We start from the raw sequence: 27772 nt of genomic DNA, 5'->3' as shown, positions 1-27772 counted from the left end.
TTGCAAGCTTACCTATCTTATACGTAATTTTATCAAATTGCAAGCAGTTTAAGCTAAATTAGATTTATACTTGAAACTTTACTAGGATTGTTAACATGAAAATATGGCGTGCAGATGGTGTTTTTCATTACAAATAATGATAAGAGCTTTGATTTGAACTTATCAACAACAGCTTCAAAGATAACACATTAGTACGCAGTACATTTTTACATAGCAGACTTATGTTAATTGATAATTTCAAGAAATAAATGAGATTACGCATATAGTTGTTTATAAACTGATATTCAATAGGATTGAATTCATTCAATTTGGCTGCTACAAAAGCGACTTGCACTTTCGTATTTATTGCGATCATGTCACTTGTACCAGTTCCGTGTTCCCTGTCAACTTTTCACTATCCCAATTTGATCAAGTGCGATTTAATTAGCCTATCTGCAAGTGAGATTGCGTATTGTTGTTGCCGGCAAACCTGCTTATCGGGATCTGTGTGTGTGTGTGTCAAAAATGTTACCATTTTGGGACATGACATTTTGTAATTTCGATGAAATATGTTATAAATTGATTTTTACAGCATTATTTCTTCACTTCTGGTTTGATTTTGCATATATTGTTTTATATTTGTAACAGATTTCAATGTTTCCTTTTTAAAGATCAAACTTGGTCTATTTAAAGATCATTCTTATGTATTCTTCCATCGATTTGGCAATGCAAATAGTGTATTTTATATTAAAAGTACCACAAAATGTAATTCTTATGTTAAATATGCATTAGTTTTATTCTACAAATAACCTATTGCTATGCAATTAGCATTCACTTGCTGAAAAATGTATCATTCACAAAAAAAAAAAAGAAGAAAGAACAAGCGAATTTTTAAATGGCGTTGAACGATAATTCCCCCTAAGCGCTTTTCCAGCGATTTCCGAGCTCTTTCATTCAGCCTTGATTTTCCCTCAAACGAGCACTCCCCGCTTTTTTTCCCAGCCATATCTTCCATCTGGATTTTCTCATGAATTAAACAGGTCATTTTGGTTTTATTAATTCTCTTTTTTATTCAATCTCAAGGTCGGTTCCGCGCATATAATACTTAAATTGCGTATGTGTGTGTGTGTTGTGCGTGCGTTTGTGTTGGTGAGCACGTGTGTATTTTTATCTGGTGGATGTTTTTGCCTAAACATTGATTTCCTATTCGCAGAAGTGATGAACAATAAGTGAAATGTGCACACGTATCTAGATTCCTCACTTTAAAAATGACAAATGACGACACAAGGAATTCAGAACGGTAGCAAGTGAATGAATATATGGGAATATACCTGCCTTTTGTCTTTCTAACCAAGAACCTTTGTCAAAATGTATACCTATATACGATATATATGCATGTATTTATGTGGGCGCAAGTTGAGAATCACAGCGGAGGCCATAACTATATAGTCATATAATCGTTTGTTCGTGAGCTGTAAACACAAGCATTGTAAATTTACACCATGCTTATAATTAGCAATAGAACGGCAGTTGACTTCTCTAGCCACAACCTCTAGACACCTTTCCACTCATCTCGCATCTTTTCACTGCAACTCCCTGTTGCAGCACCATTTCAGTAACTTGATTTTCAATTTACATTTAAATGGAACCTTTTCAGGGCTAATACTTCTTCATATGACCAGTAATTGTTTCATCAATCTGCATATAACATGACTTCAAATAATTCACAACTCTCATTCAGGATTTTTATAACATATTTAAATTAATAAAAATCCGTTTGAATGGCTTTTCTTCAAATCAATCGATATTTTTTTTAGGAATATTTCCGCAGGGTTTTGTGGCTTTGTTGGGCAAATACACACATATTTTTGCTCAGTGTCATTGGGTAAGGCAGTCAAGAGACAAAGACCGAATGACAGGTACGCCTCCTCCCACTCCGCCTTTCCCGCTCCCAACACCTGGGGATCATGCTTGGCTGACGACAAAGATTGTCGCTCAGGCGTCCACAATGGGCGCCAGTTTGAGTTGAGTCCAAGAGATGGGGATGGGGATGGGGATTGGGATGGAGATAGAGACGGAGGAGGCCTATGGCTCAGTGCCTCCAGCTCCAGCTCTAACACCAGCCTGGTGCAAGACCGATCCGAATGGCCGATCCGACCGCAAGGTAAACAGTGCTAAAGACCCTCTGACACCTGCTTACAGTGCAACTGAATGGGCTCCGATTTCATTATATCATTGATGAATTAACAAAGATAATTCGAAAAAGAAAAATACTCGTTCATAAATGTTACATTAATATAAATGATAAAACAAAGGCATTTTTTAAAAGGGTGAAAAATGCAAAACATAATTATCTACTACTTACTTATCTTAAAAGAAAATAATTGTTTTGCAATGGAATAATGTTTCTACTTTAAAGTATTTTCTACTTTAAGTATCTATAGTGCCGTAGTAAAATCAAAAAATATTTTTAAATATTTTCCCCCGTAAATATCGCTAATTTCAGTCCTTTGGTCATTTGGATCTTAAGATCTAAATGAGGCTGAAACTCCCAACGAGCACTAGCAAAAGATGGGAAATTGGGGCACACTGCGATCTAATCAAATGATCTCAATCACTCCTTCACTCGCCAGGACAGTAATAATTTTGCTCGATTTGTGCCTGCCTCCACCTTTGAAAACACCAAGAATGCATGGATGCGACTCGATGATCCCTTGCCCGCGGTGGCATAAAATAAAATAAGATTGCAAAGGCGGCGGCGGCAACAGCAAAACACACGAATCCGCAGATGCAATAATGGTGGACATGGGACATTGTTCTCACATCCACAGCTGCAGCCAAGGTGTATCCGCATCCACAGCGGCATCAACCGCATATATCCATATCCACGTCCACATCCAAGTCCGACCTCGTCATCGTAATTGTTGCTGCCCAGCGCCGGCTCGTATAATCCACTGAATCCGCTGACCATCTCATCCTCATCTCATCCTCATCCCGATCCCCATCCCGATCCCCATCCCGATCCCCATCCCGATCCCCATCCCCATCCCCTTTCCCATTCCCATTCCCATTTCCAACCTTAACCCATTCCATTCCACCACCCCCGCCAGCCATGCCAGCGTATAATTGCAGAGCAGCCACCGCTGGACAGTGGTTCGAAAACGATTTATTACAGGGCTGATCCATAAGTTACAAGCCAGAAAGTTAGCCGAGTATCGTAAACCATATATTATGAATGATTTCGTTGCATGTTTGAGAAATTGATCATTTATGCTACAGACTTGTTGGTTTAAAGTTTTGTGCCTATGGAATACTTTTCTGCGCTTAGTGTTGGCAATTGTGTGTTTTGATGCCAAGATGCCATCAAGCAATGGCCAAATATCCTGAAAGTGGCCAAAAAAATCGCACACATTCGACGTAATAACACATTGGCGAGTGCAGAAATCATAACGATCAAAATATAGCCCACTGTGATCCAATGGGCCGCCGCCTCCGCTACCTCACAGCAAGCCACCAGATGTTCAATCTTCCGCTCGAAGTGCTCGATCGAGTTGGCAACAGTTTTTGGCCAGATCGTAATCGCTTTGGGTCGCTCCGTTCTCCATCCGATCGGCTATATATGTATGTATGTACATACATATATCCGCGTTGCATATATGTATATATGTATTTGGGTATGGTATAGCTTGAACTCCTTCAGGTCGAGTTCTCTTTGGGCTTTTGCGGCAAAAAGGCGCAGATGAAGACGACAACTTGGAGCTTATGTGTCAGGTGCGCGTCGTGCCGCGAATGTAACAATTTATTGCACTCGCTTTTGCAGTGTTTCCTTGCCGCTTTTTGTCCCCCCACCCCCACTTCTTTTTTTGCTCCTGCTGCTGCTGCTGCTGCTGCTGCTGGCACCAAATTGAATTTTCCACCGAGTCCAAGTTGTTTTCGGCTTCTTGGTTATTGTTATTGTTCATCTTGTTGTTGTTGTTGTTGCCTTGCAACAAGATTCTCCTCAGTTTTGTATTCCCCACTTATTGTCCAATTTTCATTACCATAACGAACTCAGAAATAAGCCCCGATTAAAGGGCTTTGTTGAATGGCAATGCGGCGCCCCCAAAAAGAAGTGGCAAAATATCAATGTTATTACCAGCTGATGCAAACATGATGCGAATCGGTCGGAATGAGATATCACCAACACATTGGTACAGCAAATGCTGCAAGCAACTGAATCGCATTGCTAACAAGGCTCAATAGTACTCCAACTAACTTAAACACTTAGTAGGGGGCTCTCTAAATCACTCTCAATGTTTATCATCTTTACCTGGAAGTAATTATTTTAGATATAAGAAATCAAAGTGTGTGGTAGAAGAAACCTTTTTAAGTAAAACTTAGGCAAAAACTTGCGCATAAAACCAAAACCAAAATAGTAGATCATTATTTCTCGATCTAATCGATTTTTTTTCGTTTTTTCCTTTCCCGCATTTCGATTAAGCCATTACATAGCCTTATGTGTATTAATAATTAAGGCATGGTGTCGACCTTGCCGTCTGGCTGGTCAGAGATCTCAGATCTCAAAAGATCTTTCACGGCCTCGAGATTGGCTAGCCCAGCCGCCACTGTGATCGGTTCCCTCAGACAATGGAACACTTTGATTTTTTCTTGAAAAATATCTGTATATATATCTATAAATATCTGTATATATATATACATTTAGTCAGAAGTGGCCATACGGCTGCGTCTATAAAATCGTGATTGCCACAAATTATTAACATTTAAATATCAAGTTTTCGATAGTTATTTTTAGCATTTCAGTTTCGAGTTCTAAATAGGTGTTTTTAAAAGTATACATATATATTAAACTGCAACTGTTTACTAGCAGTCTGTTACATAATATGTAAGCTGGCCATTTTAGGTACCGAAATTGGCAAACAGACGGACATGCATTTATACGCTTTATAGGGTAGGAAACGGTTACTTGTACGAGTACAATGAGCCCTTTTAACTGCACAAAGGACCCTTTTGTGGCCATGTTGCCTTGCAACGGTACTTTATAGGGTCGGAAATGCCCCCCAAACCAACCATCCTGCATACATTGCAACTAATCTATCCCTCGTACCGGCTGTATTTATTAAACAGCAATTATACCCCTTGCGATATCGCATTCATGTCGGAATTGAGGCTTTGGTGATTAGTTTTCGTACATGGAATTGACATCCAAATCAGAGCTTTTGCCTTCCTTTGATTAAGATCCATTGCCATCGTGTGCCGGCAACCCACTTGTTTTTCTTTTTTTTTTTTTGGCCAGAAGAAGGGGAGCGGCTTGCAATTCAATTACCATCAGGTGGCTTCTTGTCTGTCGGGCATTGATATCGCCATCTGAGCAGTGATCCAAACAGAATACTTGGGAATCTACACGATGTCCGTAACTTATCTCGTCAGGGCTTCTTTTCCCTATCGCCATCTCTGTTCCTCGTAAAACTCAATCTATTTGTAGCAACTGAGTGCCGTGAGTGGCCCAAACGCACAGCTCTGGTCGTTTCAATAGTTTCTTGAGCTAATAAAGAGATAATGAGTAATGAGTACTAGCTATCTGTAAGAAATTACGCAATATTTATCGCAAGAAAAACTAACTTTTCCAATATCTAAATATAAGTTATCGTTCTTGATCGTTGAAATGTTGTATTCAACAACGGAAATCTATACATCTTAATATTAATAATTAGCCATCAATTCGATGCAAAGTACGTATTAACTTTTTAGCTGACTTAACAGCCGCGATTTCATTTGATTTTCAGATGATGAGGCTGCTATTCGTGTGACGGGCGGTATGCTTTTGTTTGTCTGACGGCTTTGTCTCTATTCTGCCGACTGTTGCTGTGCTTTTGTAGCTTTTTGTGGGTTTTTCTCGACTGATGGCGGGAATGGCGGCTGCGTCTCGATCTTCTGTCGTCTTCACTTTGCCTGGGCACGAAAGATTAAATGTTTTTAATTTCGGCTAATTTGTGACATGCGCGACCTTAATGGCTTCTTTTCACATAGTAAACCTCGGCGTGCTTGGCGTTTAATTGCTCTCAAAAAAAAAAAAAAATAGAAAAATAGAAAAAAAGAGCTAAGCCAAAAATAAAGAAAGAAAGAAAATCATTGCCTCCCATGTGCATTGCATTTTCCATCGTCAAACTAACCGGTTGACAATTCTCTGGGAAAATCTGGCTGCCGCGCAATGAATTAATCATGCATTTGATGGCTTGAGAAATTAAGCGCGTTGCAGCGCGTTTTTAATATGCTTTTATATTCAAATTAACACGCATGCCAAACAGTTTCCATGAACGCAAATGCCGTAAAACCAAGCTTTTATTTTCACACACTAATAACATTGTTGGCCCTGATATTATTATGTGAATTATAGGTATAGTCACCTTTTCAGGCGTTTCCGAAATGTAGAAAATATATATAAGGTCACAAATATTTATCCCATTTTCACATGTTACATACATACATATGTATAGTACCAACTTTATTTAATGGCATCTTTTTTTCGCTGTGCTTATGGCAAATCAAAGATAAGTAAGGGACTCGCTTTTAACGAGGCATACTGATGAATGCCATAGGCATAGAGTCAAAGATTTTCGATTGCCCCAGACATTTCCCCCCACTTGACCACTTTTTCCTTAAGACCAAGTTCGCGCCTGGAGCAAGGTCTGCACTTAGAGAAATGCGGCATGGTTTGGGGAAGGAAGATTGACAGGGCAATAAAGAAATTATTGGATTATAAGCTTCACAAACCTTAAGAGGAGATAATCCCGAAAACGAAACAACATGTCAGCTCTTTAATATATTGCCCTAACTGATTTTAATTATTTGTTGTGACATGGTTAAAGCTTTTTGTTAGGATTAACACGGTTTTCTTGTTTCAGCTGCGAATCTCAAATTTGTTTTTGTTGTTTTCAAAGTAACTTTTTTTTTAATATCAGGTATCTTTTCGTGGGTCCATTTCAATTTCTATGGTGATCTTAATACAGTGAAACAAATTCTTTCCGCTGTGCGTTGGCGATTTTTGACTTGGTGAGAACATGTTGACAAGTGCAGCGCACTGTGGTATAAACAAGCTTAAATTTGGTCAAAAAAAGCGAAATGGAAAAAGGCAGAAAATAAAATTTAAGTAATTCATGAATATTACAAAAATATATGTATATGCTACATAGTTTAGTACATAATGAAGAAGAATAATGAATAGATATGTACATTTAATAGTTCTTTGGACACATTTTTTTTAGTCATTACGTTTAATATATACCACTTTGCCCCACTGTGCAGCAGCGCACGGTGCACACTCGTTCGCCACCATTTATTGATGTGGACAATTTGTAATGGCATGCGATTTCCTGCCGACCTGCACAACCAGTCCAGTCCGTCTCGGCTTTCGAGGTCTGGACCCAGCCTGTAATTGAACTCACGCTGGCAGCTGTGAGCTAATGACAAGCCGAGTCCAAGCAAAGCGTATTAGCTGATCCCAACTTTGGCCCGTGATCCGCAGTCCGTTCGGCTTTGTTTTTTTTTTATTATTTTTTTATTTTGCTTTTCCCTTCTGTATCCCGATGTTCCTATTATCGCCATCCCTTTCCCTTTTCTTTTTTTTTTTTTTTTTTTGTATTGCCAATATTCTTCGCCATTATCTGCTGAAAATTGGCACACCGCATGGGACAACACACGAACACAATACACTCGCTGATATGTTGATTAGCCCGAGTTTTCATTTCCAATTCATTTCGATCAAGATTTTATACCTCTATCTACATAAATCAAAGATAAATAACAAGCGTAAATTGTCCTTAAATTGTTTGTATGTATGTTTCATATGGAAGACACCCAGTATCATAAGTATTGTAAATCAAGTTCAAGATGGACTTACATAAGCCTGAATCTTAAGCAGACTTAATAGGGTTATACGTTTGATTTAACAACTGTCAACAGTGCAATTTTCTTTAGTAAGACCGCACATTTTTGCACAGTGTGCTTTGTAGCTTGACCACAAAAAGCAGAGACAGAAAACGGTCCGATTTCTTAATTATACATATATAATATATGGCTGTCATAGGAACGATGGGACGATCTAAATGGGGCGTGGTTGGCCACTTTTAAGCAAACTTAACCAACGAAGGCATGATATGGGCCAACAAATGGACATGTCTGGATCGACACGGTCCGGGTTTTTGCTCAGATCGAGAACGTAAAGCCTTTACTATACCAAATACCAAATAGGGACGATAATATTTAGCCAAATAAAAAGGTCTACATAAAAATCGTCTTCAAATGACAATGGAGGCTGATTTTCCACACAGAAAAGTGCGATTTGAGGCGGTTTTCGTTTGCATTAGATTCAATGAGCATCAGTCATCAAGTTTAACAACTGAAGACGGCAAACTGCAAACAACAGCAGCAACCAGTTAGCAAGATGTGGCCAAGAGGGGCTAGGTGCATGCAGTGCATTCTTGACATCGGGCTTCGTTGGATACTGGTTGTTTTCGCACTGGTTGATGTTTAATATTTACACCTCGAACGGGCAAATCCATCAAAATATAGCAACTCGTTATGTGCCAAGACGATGGAGGCGATGGAGACGGCGAGTGAAGACGATGGCGCAGATGGAACTGTGGGATTAGCGATTCCCCGAGAAGAGAAGAGGGCGTTACCTGGTACCCCAAAAGGGTCGCCGGAAGGAGAGGGCGGACACACTGGCAAACCTGGCAAAACTGGCAAACTGGCGGGAACATCTCCGACCAAGTTCAGTTTCTGTTTGATTTTATTTAATGGCATGACAAGGTCAAGTCGCCACTACCACTACCACTACCACTTGGGCAGACTACGCAGCCTCTCCAAGCGAAGACCGCAAAGCACAAAAAAAGCAAAAATAGGGACACTGTGGTGGGGCTTGGGGAAATGGAAATGGAGGTGGAAATCTTTGGAGGAGTAGGACGTGGAGGTGGAGTTGGTGGTGGTGGAGGAGGAGGTGCCTTTGAGTGGAGTCGGCAGCTACCTGCCGACTAGCAATCGGTAAAGCGATGAACGCGCAAGTTGGGCCGGGCCATAAGTCACAAAGCAATTACAGTGAATTGCTTTTTACAGGCTCAACTCCGAGTCCAAGTCGCAGGCCGGGATCGCAGCTCTCTACTCCTGACTGCTGACTGCTGACTCCCAACTCCAGTTCCAGCTGCAGCTCCAGCCGAGCTCCAGCCATCTTAAATAAATGGAGGAGCAATAGAGCAGAGCCCAGCGGCATGGACGGCAACAACGGTCAGATGAATATGAAGAAGCGGGTGGAGCACACTGGACAAAATGACCAATTTGGGAATGGCGATCTTGTGCATCTTGTGCATGGCCAACAGAAGGTATCTGAAGTTTGGTTCACTCTTTTTGGTGCCTAAGTCAGTTGACATGAAAATTAGTTAGCTCAACCATTAAGTTTATGAGTTTTTTCCGCAAAAATATTTAATTATTTGTGCCAGTTGAAGTTGGTTCAATTTTATGAAAGCAGTTCACTTGTATTGCTTATTAAATCAACAAGTCTAATGGTTTTTCTCCCTGTATAGTCTAAGATCATTAGATTTGGTCAAAACTTTAGCAATAGTCTTCTTTCGATAGAAGCTATGTGGTAAATATATAAAAAGGGGCTATAGAGAATCCAATGAAAAGAATTTCGTACTCAGAGACTGCGTTATTATGAAAACTGCGACTAACTACTGGAATTGCATTCCATTTCATTCAACCTTTTTTTTTTGCCCAAATTGCGTACAGTGTGCTATAAGATGTTACCGATTAAAGGATGGATACTAACCCACCAGTGTCCACCCACCGAGCACACCACACCAAACGGAAACCAAAAAGAATACCAAACCGAACCGAAGCACTCTTCCTTTTTTTTTGTCGAGTTGAGTTTGTTCGCTGAGAAGGTGGCGACTAAAAAGCTGTGTGCGAACCCTGGGTTTCATAACACTATAAAGATGAAATTGAAACCGATTACCGCACTCTTGAAAAAAACGATCAAGTACCACGAATGCTCGCGGACACATTTTACTCATGTAATTTTATTGCGGCTGCGAATGATTGGCAATTCTCGCTAAAAGATAAAGCGAAGGGGAAGGCTGGACCGATGGATGGATGGATGGCCTGGGCGGCTGTACAGATGGACAGATGGACGGATGGTTGGATGGTTGGCTGGCTGGATGGATGGATGGTTGGCTGGCTGGCCGACTGGCTGGATGGAAAACCAGTTACCGCCGTTGCACAATGGCGAAGCAATGTGATGCGACGGGTCCATGACTGCGGCTTGATAATGCCAAAAAAAGGGGATTATACAAAAACGAGCAAGAAAAACAATGGCAAACGAAATCAAACAGTTAGACGAGACACCTGCCATAGAGACTGATTTTCTTTCTTTTCTTTCTTTTTAGTATTAACCAATGTATACTAGATACGTGCATGTGGAGCCTAACCCATACAATTCAATCACTCAACAGAGGCAGAGCTAGAAAGTATGGCAATCTCGGGCCATCATAAAATGTGCGAATGAGAACTGAACCCGCCATTTCCTTGGATGTGAATGTGAGTGTGGATGTGAATGCGAGTGTGAATGTGAGTATGGATGCGAGTGTGGATGTAAACGCGCTAACATTCGCATCCGCGTGCAGAGCCGTAGATCAGCAGGCATCAAAAACGGAGGGATTGGGGGGGAGAGGAGAGACAAAAGCACTTATCTTGTCTCGGGCTCAATAAGCCAACCTGTCAGCAGGAGCGGGAAAGGTAAAGGCCATGGGAATGCAGATGGACGCGGACTTGGACGTGGACTTGAACTGACTTGGCACAGGGACATCGGCACTTTGCTCTCATCTTTCCCAGCTTGGCTGGCAATGAACCACGTGAATAGAAATGACAATAAATTTCTAAGAAATATTATCGTATAAGTTCATAATATGAACAATGCGACTCCTCAGGTATTTATCTGAGTGTACTTAAACGATATAAAGTAGGGAATATTATAAGATCCCACCTTCTACTAACTTAATCAACCAAATACGACATCTATGCCATAAGGTCAAATAAAAGCAAGGATTTTGTTGTGCTTTTTATAACCCTTCCTAAATCAGAAGTTCTTGCTCCAGATGATACATTTTACCTGGACTAGGTGTCGAGTCAGACGACAAGGTTGATGCGTCCTGAGATCTGAATGGATTGGAGTGTTTGTTAAGGAGTTCATCAAGGGGAGCCGTGGGGTAAATGGAAATGCAAATGGGAATGGAAATGCACAGCATCGATGTGGCAGGCAGGTGAGCCCTGAAATTGCGACTGACTTTGCATTCGAGTCTGAGCATCTCGAGTCTTTAGCACCGTATGAGGTCTACCCCGCCGAACGGAGAGAATGGATTGGAAAGGTTCGGTCATGGACTGAGGGATAATATTCCCGCTGTTTTCGGTTCACAGCCCTCTGTTCCTGTTCACATTATATGACCATTCTTGGCGGTGGCGGTGGCGTCTTCACTTCCAGGCCGGAGGATCTATCCCATTGTGGAAAACATGGTCGGTGATACTTTTACGAGCGAATATTACCCGAATATGACGATCGCAGATACCCATTGCCATGGCCATATGGCAATTTGTTGCCATCTTATATTCACATCCAATTGCCGGACACTGCAGGGCTTTTCGTTTTGATACTGCCGCTAGTGCCTGGTTGCCACGATCTTGAGTCCGATAAAAGAGCTTTCCTCTCTATCTTTCATTCTACAAGCTCAAGGTGCATCCATCCTCGTTCAGCAGCTGCTCCCTAGGAAACCTTTCAGCTGTCATTCGCTTGGGCTGGAGCCAATCACTCCTAGCCCGGATATTTCCTTCTTGGTCACATCCAGCCATCTTAATATGCAAATCTATAAACTGTTTCCCGAATTCAAGAACGAGAATCCGTTGTTTTGACGTTATCGAATATGCTTGTGAAAATGGCCAAGAGATATTTTCTTTCAATTAGCGATGTTAATCAAAAACACAGATTTTATATTGTCTATATATTTGTAGTTTTTTCCCGTTTTAAAACTCTATTAATTGTATTCTGTCTTACAAGTTGTTTTGTGTTCAGTGTAGTTTTTCATTTAAAAGCAATTCTCTTAGCCTTAATTGCAACTTTTTTATTTTTCCTGTCATTTGAATACAAATTCTTGAGAAAATGAGTGTATGTAACAGTAGTAAGCTATCAATCTTCCGAAGTCCACATAAACTTCAACTGAAGCGATAAAAAATTTACGATTGATAAAGTTCAAGTACTGAGTCGTGAATTTAAGCATTAGATTCAACTAAATTCCACACTGTCTAGTCTACAAACAACACCTCAGCTCGAAAAACAAACGATGGATGGCTTTTCTTCAGTTACACCTGCTGCCGAATGTGGTTCCTTAATCAAATCGCTTCGGTTACATTTCGAGCGAGTAGTAATAATATCGATATCAGATGGAGAAGTCGAAACCGAAACTGAAACGCAAAGGACACAGGACACACGATGGAAGATGAATGCCACAACGCACGGTAGAGACGAGAAATAACATAAACACAAGAGACAGACCAGACAGAAACAAGGAGAACATGCCCCCTAAAGTATGAAATTCGCATAATTTTCGAGACCGATCTCAGTGGCATGACAGAGCCAGATAATCATTTAATGCCCTCCGAGCGGAACGCCCCTGGATGAAAACTGGTACGAGAGCTAATAACGTTGCGCCGCGATCCACCGATCCAGCCACGAGTGTGTCCAGCGGATCCAGCTTCGGATCGAAAATGGGAACTCTGGGCAATGAGGATTGGGATTCGGAATGGGAATGCGACTGGAACTGCATGATTGGGGGACTGAGTAGCGAGGATTGAGGACTGAGAACTGAGAAGTGTGGTAACTGGGAACTGGGCCTTTTGACTCCACTCGACTTGACGCTACCCTTGACTTTTTCGGCTTGTGTGTTTTATTATTTATTTATTTTTTTTTTTGCCTTCTCGCCGACGTCGTCTGCCGCCCATTTTTATTTACCTTATTCGCTGGCGTTTTTCCCTATTTTTTCTCGTTTTTATTTCAGCTTTTTCGGATTGACAGCTCTCGAGTGACTCTCGCAAGTGTTTTTGGCTTCGGGTTTGAGTTTGAGGTACGGGTTCGGGCGACACAATGCACCTTCCTCCCCACCTGCAGCATTATAAAAGCACCACCGTATGATGGTCATATACACATATACCATATAGCATATATAGTATACTCCATACTCCATACTGAATACCATCTATGCCGGCTTCTTTGCGGCTTCGGTTTTGGATTGGAGGAGGCGACGAACTATTTCTCCCGTTAACATGTTCACTTCTCAAGTGTTTCCTTTGTGAATCGCTGACTTGGCTGACTGACTGGCTGACTGACTGTCTGCCAGTATGAGGCCTGGTCGCTCGACTCCGCTCAGCTCAGCTAAACTCGGGTCTGCTCGGCTCGCCCGGCCGGCAAAACTACTGACACCGCCATGACGGCTGCCTTTCAAAAAAAAAAAAAAAATGAAAAAAAACCTGGCGGAAAAAAAGCAAACGCGCACAGGCCAATGCCAGGTCCCCAATTGCAGTCCCATTTCCAGACCCTGTCCTGGTCGCGTTTCCCCTGAAGGCCTGGGGGCCAGTAGTGTTGACAAAAGAGTTAGAAGTCAGACGTAAGCTTGAAATGAAATGGTATCATTAAGTCTAATGGGATTGAACTTTGGCTAGCAAGGATTATATATTCAATATCCTCGCAGTCACATACAAAATAATGATTAAAATATTACAAATTATAAGCCAATTTAAAACAAAAAACTGTTGCATATCTCAAGGCGTCTAAAAATGTCCACTGGAATATCCAGCGAAAAAGAACCTATTTCTCCAGTAAACCCTTCTTCAATTCTTGATTCAATATTAATGTATCAATATTAATTCAATTAAAATCCATACTTGAGAAAAGCACATCTGAAAAAGACGTTTCCATTAAAAAAATACACCTAACTTTAAGGGCATATTCTAAATATCCTGATTCTGGCCAAAAACCCGTCAGATTCGCAATTCTCCTGACATAGAACATATTATTGTGATTTATACCGTGTTGTCATTCCGCTGACAAAGTCAAGTCGTTTGCCGCCGAGCTTCTTCAGTTCGTCGGTTCGCTTTGGCACGGATCAACTGCTAATGGGTTCCCTGATCACTTGCAACAGCACCGGCTATATAATAATAAAACGACAGGGTGACAGGGACGGTTCACCAAAGGGTTAATGCCGAATTTCAAAAGGCCTTAATGAAAAGTTCAGCTGATTTGACGTCCCACTCGAGAAATCGCTCGCTTGGCGCATTCAAGTCAAAGTCACCATTGCCATGTCCGTCGATTCGACTGCGACTGAGACTATATATACTATATACGCCATATACATATACTTATACGCGAAAAGCGGAGGAGAAACGACAAAAAGTCAACCTGGTCGAACGTGAAGTCGAATCCGTGGCACGACAACACGACATCGTTTTGTACGTCACTCAAAACGTTCGTGGGCTGTCAGGGAGACAGTTCAAAAATGAAATATGTATATACTCGTACACATTATAACAAATTCTAAAAGGAAAGACATAAGCATGCACTCGGCGAGGAAAGTCTGCTAGTCAGACAGCCAGTCGAACTCATTGATTGAGCATTGACGTTCGCGCTGCAAACAACAACCATATCAGAAAAGCTCACTCACTGCTTGATGTCACAATGTTCCTCGGTATTTTCGAATTCCAATTTAATAGACCCTTTTATTGTTGAGCACTGTCCGGTGAATACAACACTCGACTTGCTTCTTTGCATAATCTAAGTTTCCATCTGATCTTGTGGTATATTCTAGTATTTTTGTAATAGTTTGTTGATGTTGAGATCAAGTAGCAAATTAGTATACAATCGTAAAGCTGTGGTCAAATATAAATGAGGTCTCAATCTATTAGATTTATTGTAACGTTTCTGCTCTCAGAATAGGAATTGGTATTTTTAGTATTATTTTTGGTATATTTATCAAGCTTGTACTTGATTATTTCTTTCTGTGTACACACATATGTATATGGAGTAGATCTGACCCGGCCGAATCGTAAACCAAGTTCGATGCCTACACCTATACCCAGCGGAATTCGAAAAGGGGGGTCCGGCTTTTGAGAGCCGGCGATGGTGACGTTGCCGTTCCTTGTGCTGAAATGCTGAAATGATGACACGATGACACGGACAGCGAAACGAACACGGACATGGATTCAGAGACAGACGCGAGCGCGGAGGTTCAGGGCTTTCCGTCCAGACGGAGACGAAAAGTCGCAGTTGAAGTCGAAATCCAAGTGTCATTGTCATCGTCGTACATTTTGATTTTATTATTGATTCAATTACAATGTCAACGGGACAGCAATAGTCGTTCTGGGCGGAAGGATCAAGACCGAGACGTTTCGCTCTGGTCAAGGATAAAGCCAGCAGTAGGGCTAAATAAAAAGCACCACCGGACACATGAAATATTCAGTTCATTAATCAATCAATACTTCAGCGACCCAACTATGTGGTATTTTTTTTCCTTTTACACAAACCTAAAATAAACGATTGTTATGTTTGTGTGATTTTAATTTGGGGTTGCTGTTTGCCTGCGAAAAATGCAATATTTTTGAAATGGAAAGTGAAGAGGTTTTAAAGTTGTACTTTTACTACTCTCAAAAGAATAAGCTAAATATATTTATATAAAGCTTGATGATGCAATGCTCTACTGTTATCAGACTTTTGCGTTATATATTTAAAGCGTGTTGATTTGCCTGGTTGACATGCGCCGCTGTCACAAGTAATACGTGTACGAAGCTGATAATTCCGCTAATGGGTTGACCCAATGTTTGCACAGTTAAAACTGTTAACTGTCTAAGACTTAAGCCCACACGATGAGTAAATAAATGGTAGTCTGGGTTCTGGTAAACCGATGCACGGCATACCCTACAATCCTTAACAACCGAGAATAAAAAATTATAAAAAAGTGTAATCTCTCTTTCGAAGAGAGGCATACATACATCTGTTTACGTACTTTGAGGGTATATACATAGTGTGCATATTCATGGGCACTGGTTTTCTCTTTACAAACACACACAATGGCCATAACTGACGATAACACCTAAATGGTAATGCTAATAAGCCGTTTAAATTTGACTTCTTCTTTTTTACTTCGCAAGTGTTGTTGCTGCCGGTGCTAATGACAATAAAATGATTAGCTTGTTTAATTGCTTTTCATTTTTCGCCTTTGTGTCATACGTAGACATGACTTTATGTCAAACACTCTACATTAGAGAACACATTTTATACCTTTTCCGGGTGGAGTTGTTCTGGTTTCGAATATATGGTCAATTAATGAAATTTAACTCAGTGCAGGAAATAAGTTTATGAGCAAATGTAACGTTGAATCAAATATAATTACGTATACGCCTAGTGCGCCTTGTTATGCTATGAAAACTTATTTTGAATTAGCGTAATAGCATAATATGATTGGTATGGTTTAAAATTTTACATTTTGTATTCTTCACTTAATAAATATATATATATATAAAATTTGTATTCCCCTGCAATGAGTTTTGCAATATATATCAAAGGTTTTCTTTATAGTAAAATATAAATCTTTGGCATTTTAAAGTCAACTGTTTCAATGATTCAATCGAAAATGCATTTAAGTGACTACATTAGTCGACTTTAGGATTATTGGGACAACTTTTGTGTGCACAATCAGTTGGCACATTTTTTGTACCTTTTTAGAGAAGACTCGGATTAAATTTTATGGTCGTTTATTATATTTTGTCATTTGATTTAAATTAACACAATTTTCGGTGGACTGGCGGTGGGGTGGGGGCGTCTTGAAAAGTGTACAAATAACGTTGACTTTAACATTGCGGCAATCCCGAAGAGATTTGGTTTTTGGCATCGATGTGTGAAATGTGTCGAATTGTTGATGTGTGCCCAAGAATTTGACATTTTGACGGACGTGTTGGCATAAATCATCAAAACTTGTTGTTAGATCGTGATCGGCAATGGCTAACCACTCGTTTTTCATCGCCTTCCTCTCTTTTTTTTTCTTTTAGATCTGCCGTGGAACTCTAAACTGCGATCTATAGCAAGCCGAAGACTTATATATTTATATATATATATATAGATATAAATATATCTATATACAACGCACTTCAGGAAGTCGGTCCACGGCCAAAAAAAAACGTAAGTTGCAGTATTATGTATTATGAGTAGATGATATTAGCTTTCCTCGACTTCCTCATGCCGGTCACTTTTAGGCCATTATTTCGACAATGTCTCGGCAGACTAATTTGTATATCTCTATCGCCCCGACAAGATGACTCCAGATTTGCTTTAGATACGGCCACAGCACAATAGAGTCACAAAGCCATTAAAAACTGATATAAATCTCATTAAATGCGATGCTTGTAGCAGATGAACAAAGCCGCCGCCGCCTTGGTTTCAGGCTCGGTTTTTATCATCAGTTTTTAGCTTTTATTATTTTATTTCTGTTATATTTTATTATTTTTTTTTTAGCCTCGATGGTTATGGCCACAGTTTTGTGGCCCCAGCCTCAAATCTCCTTGCCTTTCCTTTCCTTCAATCAATCGCTGATTTTGCTCCCGGCAACAAACAAGAATGGCTTTTGTGGTTTACTTGAGATCAGCTCGGCGTACTTTCGGTAGAGGCTCTTTTAACCAAAAAAAAAAATGCCACGGCCAAGCCTATGAGATGGCTTGAATAGCCTGTGCCAACTTGGCTGGATGGTCCGCATTTGGACATCATCTTGGTGACGCCCCAAAAAACCCGATAAGTAAATAAACAAAAAGCCGAACACAAAAAGCCAGGCAGATCACTAATGTCGCTTGAACGATAAGAGATCTGGAAATAATACTTCATTGCTGGAAAAAATATTATTTAGCAAGCATAGTTTGCATTACGTTGAATGACTTACTAAATTGAAGTGGAAAATATTATTTTTTTATGTATTTTTGTATTTAAAAGAGCTTCTTAAACCTTTTTTGTCACATTAAAGGGGGCTTGCATCTGTCAACCCCAACCTTCTGCTAAAATTCGCTAACATAAACTGAAAATCACTGATTCTTCCAGTTAAACGCTCCCCTTTCTTGAATAAAAAAAGAAGACGTATAAAAGCAGATGCTACACTCCGAAAACCCCAATAGATCCAGTAGCCCCAACATCACACTTTCCATCCGATGATGTTGATGCGGCTTCGTGTTTGCGCTTGAGGGCTAACCGACCTATCCACTTAAAACACAGTCTAAGCCCCGGATTACGACCATTCTGGCCGACTGAATCGGGTCGAGGATACGGGGAGCCAGATCCGGGGAGCATTCAGTGCGGACCCCTGCCAGGCGGCCCAAACCCAAACATCACGTCTGATCGGCAGCGACAGTCGGCCGAGGTCCCAAGTAGCGCCAGAGCATGCACCGAAAGAAATAGTAGGTATATTCAAATGATCTTTAAAGTGCAAAATGCAAAATGCAGAAGCAACAATCTCCGCTTTGGATTTATTAGCAATGCAGTTTAGAATTCAAGAGAAAATTGCGTGCACTAAATAATTGCAGTAAATTTGCTTGCTACTGAAGTTCAGTTTCTATTCACATTTTATTCTTTCTGTGTAAGGAAAGACAGTCCGTCAATAGATATCAATTTCATGATCCTCTTCCTGGTTTGATTTTTATTAGCACTTTCAGTTAGTTATGCTAGGATAAGCTATCGCTATAGAAACCTTTTTCTGTGAGTGTAATAGTAGTAGATTTTGGTTTCTCACCTGCTCGACGAGCAACAAGTTTATGTTTATTTGCTAATCGCATAATAAATAGGAATTCTATAGGTGCATAAGGCTTACTAAATAACAAAATAAAATATGTAGTTCTGTACTAGAAATTCACTAAATAAATAAAGAGTTTCAGAAACGATTATTTGAAGTCAACAATCAAATGTGTTGATACAATTAAAAATGAGCAGGCCACTAATTACAACGATTTAAGTGTTATCACTCATAATTTGATGAAAATAAATATTTTCTCTGCACGAATGCCGCATTTGTCGCAGTCGCAGCCCCACAATTGCGGACCCCAGGATCCCTGATTTAGGTCCGAGATCCATGTTCATGTTCGTGTCCTGCCATCGAACACTGCTCGATGTTGGCGCTCGCCCTGTGAATTTTTACCGGCGGGCCAGCCCAGCGGCTTTCGTCAACGATCCCACAGGGGATTTGCATACTAACAGCTAAAAAGAAAAGCAATAAAAGCAAGAAAAACAAAACAAAAAAAAAAAAGAAAAAAAAGGAAAAAAACATTAAAAAAAAATATTAAAAATAAAAACGAGAACAGAGAAGTAGTAAGTTTATGTTGGAATCACTTTGTTAAGCCCTGTTCGGCAGCAGTCGGGGCGATTCAGAGGCGTTCATAATCAGAACTGAAGTGGTGCCATGGGCTCGAATTGGGATTCGGGTTTCGGTCGGCGGGTTTCATGGGGGGAGGGAGGTTAGGGCTGTAGGAGACTACTGGAGATCTGGACAAAATATCGAGGGGCAGGCGGTTGGTTGGTTGGCTTTAACATCGGCTTTGACGGAGAAGGCAACTTGCCAAACATATCTCATGTGCGGCAAGCCGTGTTGACACTTTTAATGTGTTTCATAAATAAATTTTTACAAAATAGAGTCACGGGGAATGGGGCTCGGGCTCGGGCTCTTTTGTTGAATCTTGTGGGATCGGATTGGATCTGTGAGAACGATCGGCTTGGATCGGCTTTTTCGTGTTTAATGGTTGACATTTCAACAAAAAAAAAAAAAAAAAAAAAAAACAGAAAAAAATAAGAGAAAACGTTCTGTTGTTCGACTTTAACACGCATTTATGACCGCCGCTGCTTTATGACTTTGGAAATGCGTTAAGAAAATGTTCCTTATGACGGCTGCCGCCGCCGATTCTATGCGATAAAGCCAATAATAATCATGATTGGTGTCTGGAATGCCATTTTTCTTCTCCTTTGTTCGTTCCGGGGGATACGCAGAGTGAACTGGGATCGCAGCTCGCAGCTCGCAGCTTAGCGGCAATTTTGTTATGAGACGAAAATGAGTTTCATGTGAAATACGAAATTAAAAGGAGTTCTCATCTCGGACAGATTCTCGTCTGTCTTCTCGCAAGAGCTTCATAAATGTCGATGAAACCTTCGGATACAAATTGCCCAACAGCATCGATCGGTGCTAACAAACATCTGATGTGATGTATTTGGGTGAGCTGCATGTTTTTTTTATTTTCAGTTAAGCATCCGTCACAAATTTGGCCTATAAATCTCACTTAACCACATTTTTAAAAATCCACTTGAAAATAACATTTAATATTTCATTTAAAACTTGAATCGTAATTGGAAAATTTTGCTAACTTCAATCGATGCGAGGTATTGTTTAAGAATCCTTCACAAAAAATACTATTGAAATTCCAAAAAAAATTCCAAAAAGTGCAAAATTAATGAATTTTCAGACAAACATCTGAGAGATGAATCTGTAAAATATATATATAAAGTATATACAATGAAAAAGCCCAGTCCAGCTACTTTGGACTATGAACCCCAATTATAGGCGCACAACAAAGCTCCAATAATTCTCGCTGCAAACTGTCACTTTTATGCAATCAGTGCCTCTGGCCAGAGCAGATGGGTTCAGATACACATGGCTCGCACAAATATGTATGAATGCCGATGGAGGAGAACTGGTTTGGTCAGAACGGAGAACTCTCGGATTCGGAACGTGTCAAATCACAAATATATGTTTGTACGCGGGGAAAATAAGTATGAAAAAATATCAAATTAAATATCAACTGAAAGCAATTAAAAGCTGCCGCGTCGTGCATCTCCGGTTCTAAATGCCGGTAAAAAGTTCCCTACTCACAGATCCGAACAGAAACGTAATCGTAATAAATGTCGTTACAACAGCAGCAGCAGCAGCCCGAACAGGTGGCAATTAAAAAACAATTTGTATACCATTTAAATGACTTGCCAAGATGACATATATCATGCAAAAGTTCCCCAATGCCAAATGGCACTGTCCGATGGCAGGCGAGAGATGAAAAAAAATAATAATAATAATGATAAAAAAATAATAATAATAGTAGCGAAAGTTTCCATAGCTGCAGTTTTTGATACACATTTAATCGTACATTTTGTCATTTGCCATATATCATTGCATGTCGCCCAGGGGAATTTAATATTTATAGCATTTTAAGTGGGATTTATTTGTTAAAAGTATATAAACACATGATATCCAAGAAAGGGATTGCAATTGCTAGTCCTACAAGTCTTATTTAATAAGACAAAACATTTAAAGTAACTCATTACGCAGAAAGTTCCTTTCATGTTAAAATAAAAAACTGCAAAAACTGGAATAAGGATTTAAATATGTTCGCATGCAGACTGAACCTTCTGCTTTAATATTTGAGTATTCGTCGCAAGCGACACGGCACTCATCACATGGGATCATCAAGAGGTCGCGCGTAATAATCGCGATCTCTCGGCCTCGATCTTCATCTTGATGTGGAAGTGGCAGTGGAGTTGAATATCACGATCACAGCCCTATCGATTTGGATTCGATTTCGGAACTCGGACTCGGATCTAGTCGGTTCGGCTCAGATTGGATCGTATCGTATCGGATCGTATCGAAGATCGCCAGTCTGGTGGAGTCTTCAGTCTGGCTCTTGTGCGGTGGTGGTGGTGGTGGTGGTGCCGTCACAGAAGAATGTGACATGGGGACTTCAAGTGGCCGTAGACGACAGCGCGAAGAGCGTCTTCTGCACACACTATCACATTGTCATGTCACGCCGGGCTCTCCACTAAACGATATTATGTGTGTGTGTCTACAAGTGTCCCTCTGTGCCGCTGCCATCCGACGACTCTTCGGCTCCCCCTCGCCATCACTCCTTTCTAGAGACGTGAAGTGACCACTCAGAATTTGTCACATCATTATTCTTATTTTTATTTTCAATAATCATCTGTACTCGTGTATGCACGGTGTGGTTGCTTGTGGATGATGTGTGGTGTCTGGGAGGTCCGATGGTATGATGGCATGATGGCTTGATGGCATGATGGTCCGCGGTCCGCTCCATCGAGTTGTGGCCACTTCGTTAGGCGGTTTCGGTGGAAACTCCTTGACAATGTTTGAGATGGTGGAAGATATGTGGCTGCGAGGCGCTCCGACACGCTGCTCCCCAGATCGCTTAAATGCCACACACACTTGGTCGCCACAAACTCGGGCGAAATTAATTCAAATTATAATACCAGAGGTACTGACAGCGTACAAATGTACACAAGTTTGGAGAGACTTTTATGCAGAAGATAAACTATTGCTGGCAGCAAATAACAATACAAATGTGACATTAAATAAATAAATAATAAAAAAGGTGACTTAAGTGCCTGGCAGTAAAAAAAACAGACATATTATTAGGCAAATACGTTTTTCTACAATGAAACGAAACGCTTTTTACGGTCAAGAATTTAGTTTTGCTTTGTTTTCGTTCGGTTTTTATTGTGACTTGAAAGAGAAGATTTCGAATCATTATCTATTTAACTATTACTACTATTTTAATATTAAATAAAACGATTGCATTTTCCTCTTCTTGCAGCGAATCAACAGAAGCCCATTGCACAGCGCTCAACACTTGGAAACCTAAATGCCGCATCTAGTCTAATGTTTGGTCAAAAGTCTACAGATTAATTGTTGTTCCTAAGCCGCCGCTTGATGAATATTGGCCACGAGAAGCATCCGCCGCACTTTCATCCGCATCCGCAACCGCATCCTCGCGCCGCCGCCTCTGAAATTCATCGTTTAGCCGCCGGCGGTTCGGTTAGTCCGCCACCGCCACCGTCGACGTCGTCATCGTTGTTGTACCACCTGCCCGCCGCCGCCACTGTATCCGCCTCCTATCGCCATCCACTGCAAGGTCATGAGAGGCAACAGAACCAGCATCACCTCCCCTACCAGCACCAGCACCACCACCATTACCATCAGCACCACCCACATTTGCCAACCGGTGGAGGGAACGTGCACCTGAGCCGCGAATCATCACCCGCTTCAATGGTGATGACCCCCAGCCGCCGCAGTTCGCCGCCCCTGCCGCCGCTGCCCTTGACGACGCACCCCATCCATCCGCACTCGCATTCGCATTCGCATCCGCATCCACATCCGCATCCGCTGCCCCTGGCGCTACCGTTGCGCCATCCACTCGCCCTGAATGCGAACGCCGGCGGTCACCAGTCGCCGTCCCGCTCCTCCGGCAGCGTCCAGCAGACATCGTCGCACGCACAATCGTCGGCGCAATCGATGAGCGTTCACTTCTCGCAGCTGGCCCATGCCCAGCTGCATTTGCAGAATCAATTGCAGCAGAAGCTATCGGCGGCGGCAAGTAGGAATAATAATAACAATAACAATAACAACAATAGTAGTAGCACCGGATCGGGCACTGGAACGGGCAACAGTACGCCCACGCACGATCCGAATCCGATGAATCCGCTGAGTGATTTGCAGAACATGCAACCGTTTGACTTTCGGAAAATCAGCTCGGCGGCGGCGCTGGGTGCCTTTGGTGGTCCCTTGCCGCTGCCGCAAAGTCCCACGGAATTCGGACAACACCATCATCATAGTCAGCAGCAGCAGCATCAGCACCACCTGCATCGGAACCAGTTCTTCAATGCAATGGCCATGGCCTATCACCTGCCACCGCCACCGCCTCCACCGCCGCCCGATTCTAGATCTCCACCATCGCCGCCACCAGGTGTTGGCCAGTATCAGCATCAGGCGGGTTCTGGGTCCGGCTCCGGATCGGGATCGGGTTCGGGCTCCAGTTCGGGTGCAGGATCCGTGGATGATTCCTCTGGCAAGCAGCAACGGAACAGCGATAAGGTATCCGCCTCCGGATCATGTTCCAGTTCGCAGCGTATGACCCGCCTGGCCTTATCCTCCAATATGCGGTCGAGCCGGAAGACGCCACACTCACCGGGCGGAGGAGGTGGCGGTGGAAATGGAGGATCCGTTGGCGGCGGCGGTGGCAAGCGGCAATGGGGCTCGATGCCCGCCAATTTGGGCACCCAGTTCATCAATCCGGTGACGGGCAAAAAGCGAGTGCAGTGCAATGTCTGTCTGAAGACCTTTTGCGACAAGGGTGCTCTGAAGATTCACTTCTCGGCGGTGCATCTCAGGGAGATGCACAAGTGCACGGTGGATGGATGCAGCATGATGTTCAGCTCGAGGCGATCGAGGAATCGCCATAGCGCCAATCCGAATCCCAAGCTCCATTCGCCGCATCTGCGACGCAAGATCTCGCCGCACGATGGACGCAGTGCGCAGCCGCATCCGCTGTTGCTCCAGGCGCCCAATGGTCTCATGGCGGGACTGGCACCATTCGGCAGCTTCCCGCTGCTGACGCCGCCACCGGACTTGCGGCATCATGCGATGGGTGGTTCGGGCGCGGGATCAGGAGCGGGAGTCGGTGCTCTGGAGTTGAAACACGGACAGGATTATCTGCAGAGATCGTACTTGGATGCCGGACGATTCGAGGGACAGCGTCGTAAACTGGCGATGGAGAACGAGCACACTGAAGATGAGGACGACGACGAGATACTGGAGGTAGGTTAAACATCTTGTATATATTCATACATACACGTTGGAAATCTTATTCTTTAGGGAAACTCTCTTAAAATATTACTCATCCGACATTTGGTCCATATAACTTTGTTAAGTTTTAACTTTGTTTATAGTTTGTAACATATTTTTCATTAACATATTCCGTTGCTCTTCCGCAGGTTGGCATCCACATGGCCGGCGACGATGATGACGACGAGGCTGACGGCGATGAGGACGATGATGACGATGATCCCGATGGCATCGTTGTGGTTGGCGATGAGATTGATAGCATGCCGCTGGACCACGAAAACGATAACGATAACGATAATGAGAATGAGAACGACGAGAGCGACGAGCGCTCCACATCGGCGGTATCCAGCCTGAGTCAAACCAAAGAGCAATCCAGTCCGGGCAAGGTTGTCCAGTCCGGCCTTGAGGAGTGCCACACATATGCCCATGCCCACGCCCACGCCCTCTCGCACGGCCACGCCCACTCGCTTGGGCACGCCCATGCCCTCGCCCAAATGGCGGCCAATAAACGGAAACGCAAGAGCCAGAATCCAGTCCGATGTCCTGTGCAATCGGATGAGAATTCGGGCGAGAATTCAATCGACTACGATGTGGCCGCCGATCTGTCCATTAAGAAGGTGCGTCTGCCCGCGCAGGCCGCCGCATCCGCCAAAGAATCGGAGGTGGGCGAGTCCACCAAGTCGATACCATCGCCACCCCTCACGCCCTACGGTGATCTCAGGCCGGTGGGTCTCTGCATTAAGACGGAACAGGATCACGATCAGGAACTGGATCAGGAGCAGGGTCAAGAACGTAAGCGGGAACAGGATCAGGAACCTGAACCAGATCCCGTAGCTGCGGCATCCAAACCAGAAATGAAACTGGAGGAGCAGGAATCGAGGCCAGCTGACAAGGAGGACGACAACGAGGAAGACGAACTGGAGTCGTCGCCGGTGGACACCACACTAGATCTTTCACGGGCAGCGGCCGCCATCAAATTGGAGCCACTGGAGGAGATCAACTACGAAGCGGATGAGAATCGCTACGTGCGCATCAAGCAGGAGCTAATGGGTGGCGATGAGTCCTTGGCGGAGGAGTCCAGCGTCAAGACTGCCAATCACAATAATAATAATAACAATAACAATAATATTAACATTAACAATAGTGTGCGCCGCGTAAGTGACAACGGATTGGATGCGAGTGAGCTCGAGGAGCGCGAACCGGAACCGGAAACTGAAACAGAACCCGAACACGAACACGAACCGGAACCGGAAACGGAAACGGAAACGGAGGTGGAGGTGCCCGAAGTGCCCATCGATAAGGAGAACCCCCTAAAGTGCACCGCCTGCGGTGAGATATTCCAAAACCACTTTCATCTCAAGACGCACCACCAGAGCGTCCACCTCAAGCTGCACCACAAGTGCAATATAGATGGCTGCAATGCGGCATTTCCCTCGAAGCGCAGCCGCGATCGTCACAGTTCGAATCTCAATTTGCATCGCAAGCTGCTGTCGACCAGCGATGATCATGGATTACTCCATGCACCCGTGATGCCCGCAACGGATCCGCTCCTGGAGCTAATGAGTCTCAATTTGAATAACAACAAGAGCGGCTTCCATCACTCGGCGATGGTGGGCTCATCGGCAGGCGGCGCTGGCGGTGTGAATCCGGCGGCGGTGGGCAGCATTCAGGCGGAGATTCTGGCCCGCATTTGCGCCGGTGCCCATGCCCATGGACTGAATGTACCGCTCTGTTTCGAGGCTTTGCAGCATCGTTTCGCCGTTGGACATGGCCACGCTAGTTATCCGCTGATCGCCGGCGATGGCTCGCCACCAAGTCCCCGCCTATTTTTGAGCCACGGTGGCGGCGCGAGTCCGCTTCTGTTTGCCGGACTGCCGCGCATGCCGAGATTCCCCCAACTGACGCCCCACATGCTGGCCGCCAGTGCTGGCAATACAGCTGCCGCCGCCGCCGCCGCCGCCGGAATGGGCGGACTTAGTCCCTTCTGTCGACGCACCTCCTCCGATTCAAATTCACAGCACTCGATAACGCCACCGCCGAAGAGATCGCGATCGCAGTCCAGATCACCGGATCATTGTGTACATCCGGCGCATGCCGGTGACACCACGGACATCACCGAAGATCCGGGCCAGCGGCAAAGTCCCGATCGCATATCATGACCATGTACCTCGTACTATGCCAAGGCGTTGGCATTTTATCACTAAGAGCCCCCCATGTCATGCGGTGCACACACTTTGGAAGTCAGATATGCGAGATATACGGATGGGGTTATATCTTGATCTATATATATATATATATATACATATATATGGATAATGCATTGCTCATGCTCACATCGAGGATCGAAGATCGTCTGCCGCTCATAAATACGAAAATACTTTCACTTAGGCTAATGCTAAAATAAAAATATTTAGATGGATCAACTAGCATTTTTTTTTTTCTATACATAAATATACATACAATATATATATATATATAGTTATTTATACTATATATATGAGTCCCTTTTTTTTTAAATTGTACTTATGAAAACTGATGTTTTGTGTACAAGTACGTCGTGTTGTAGAGAATTTATAAATGGCAAAGAAATAACAAGTACTAAATAAATAAATAACGATACATATTGTTAGTGATACTCGATTATGTAAGTTAAGTAGCCTCTAAGCAGCGCCTACTGATATCGTGAGTAACGTTTTTTTTTTTTTTTATTGTAACTGAAATATTAAGTGTGTTGTATATGATATGACGGAATGGCAATGGAAATGCAAATGCAAATAATATGAGTCAACCAACGACGAAACGCTTGATATGAGGAAACGAACTAAATTTGATTACAGATTGCCGTTCACCGAACTGGGTTAGGATCACTCATTAAAAGTCCTCAAGATCCAAAAATCGAAAATAATAAACAAAAACAAAAAAAAAAAAAATATGAACCGTTTTGTTGTTTTTTTATTACAAACAAATCCTAAAGTAATTATGTAGTCGGTTAGTTAGTTCTGAAACAGTAACCAGACAAATACCTTCAACTCATATTTAAGCTATATATGTTTGCAATAAAATAT

The 27772-nt window shown here is 42.6% G+C and overlaps 1 protein-coding gene and 1 long non-coding RNA gene across 6 annotated transcripts in view; one reads left to right on the top strand and one right to left on the bottom strand.

The window, feature by feature from the left end:
- LOC6620222 overlaps window positions 1–27637 on the top strand; it is a 30029-nt gene extending 2392 nt beyond the window's left edge. For 4 of the 5 annotated variants that reach the window (XM_032726033.1, XM_032726032.1, XM_032726035.1 and 1 more), the window contains 3 exons: window positions 17113–17242; window positions 22681–24680; window positions 24857–27637. In XM_032726033.1, coding sequence (XP_032581924.1) covers window positions 22797–24680; window positions 24857–26866 — 3894 coding nt within the window. In that variant the 5' untranslated portion in view covers window positions 17113–17242; window positions 22681–22796 and the 3' untranslated portion in view covers window positions 26867–27637. Of the gene's footprint in view, window positions 1–17112; window positions 17243–18148; window positions 18502–22680; window positions 24681–24856 lie in introns of those variants that run through there. The other variant, XM_002044397.2, reaches the window with a different exon arrangement.
- Window positions 1–27772, bottom strand: part of LOC116802233 — a 75213-nt gene that overhangs the window by 38308 nt on the left and 9133 nt on the right. The gene's annotated exons all lie outside the window — the stretch shown is intronic.

Source organism: Drosophila sechellia, chromosome X, assembly GCF_004382195.2.
Source record: "Drosophila sechellia strain sech25 chromosome X, ASM438219v1, whole genome shotgun sequence".
NCBI lineage: Eukaryota > Metazoa > Arthropoda > Insecta > Diptera > Drosophilidae > Drosophila > Drosophila sechellia.
This window is presented reverse-complemented; position numbering and strand designations above follow the sequence as displayed.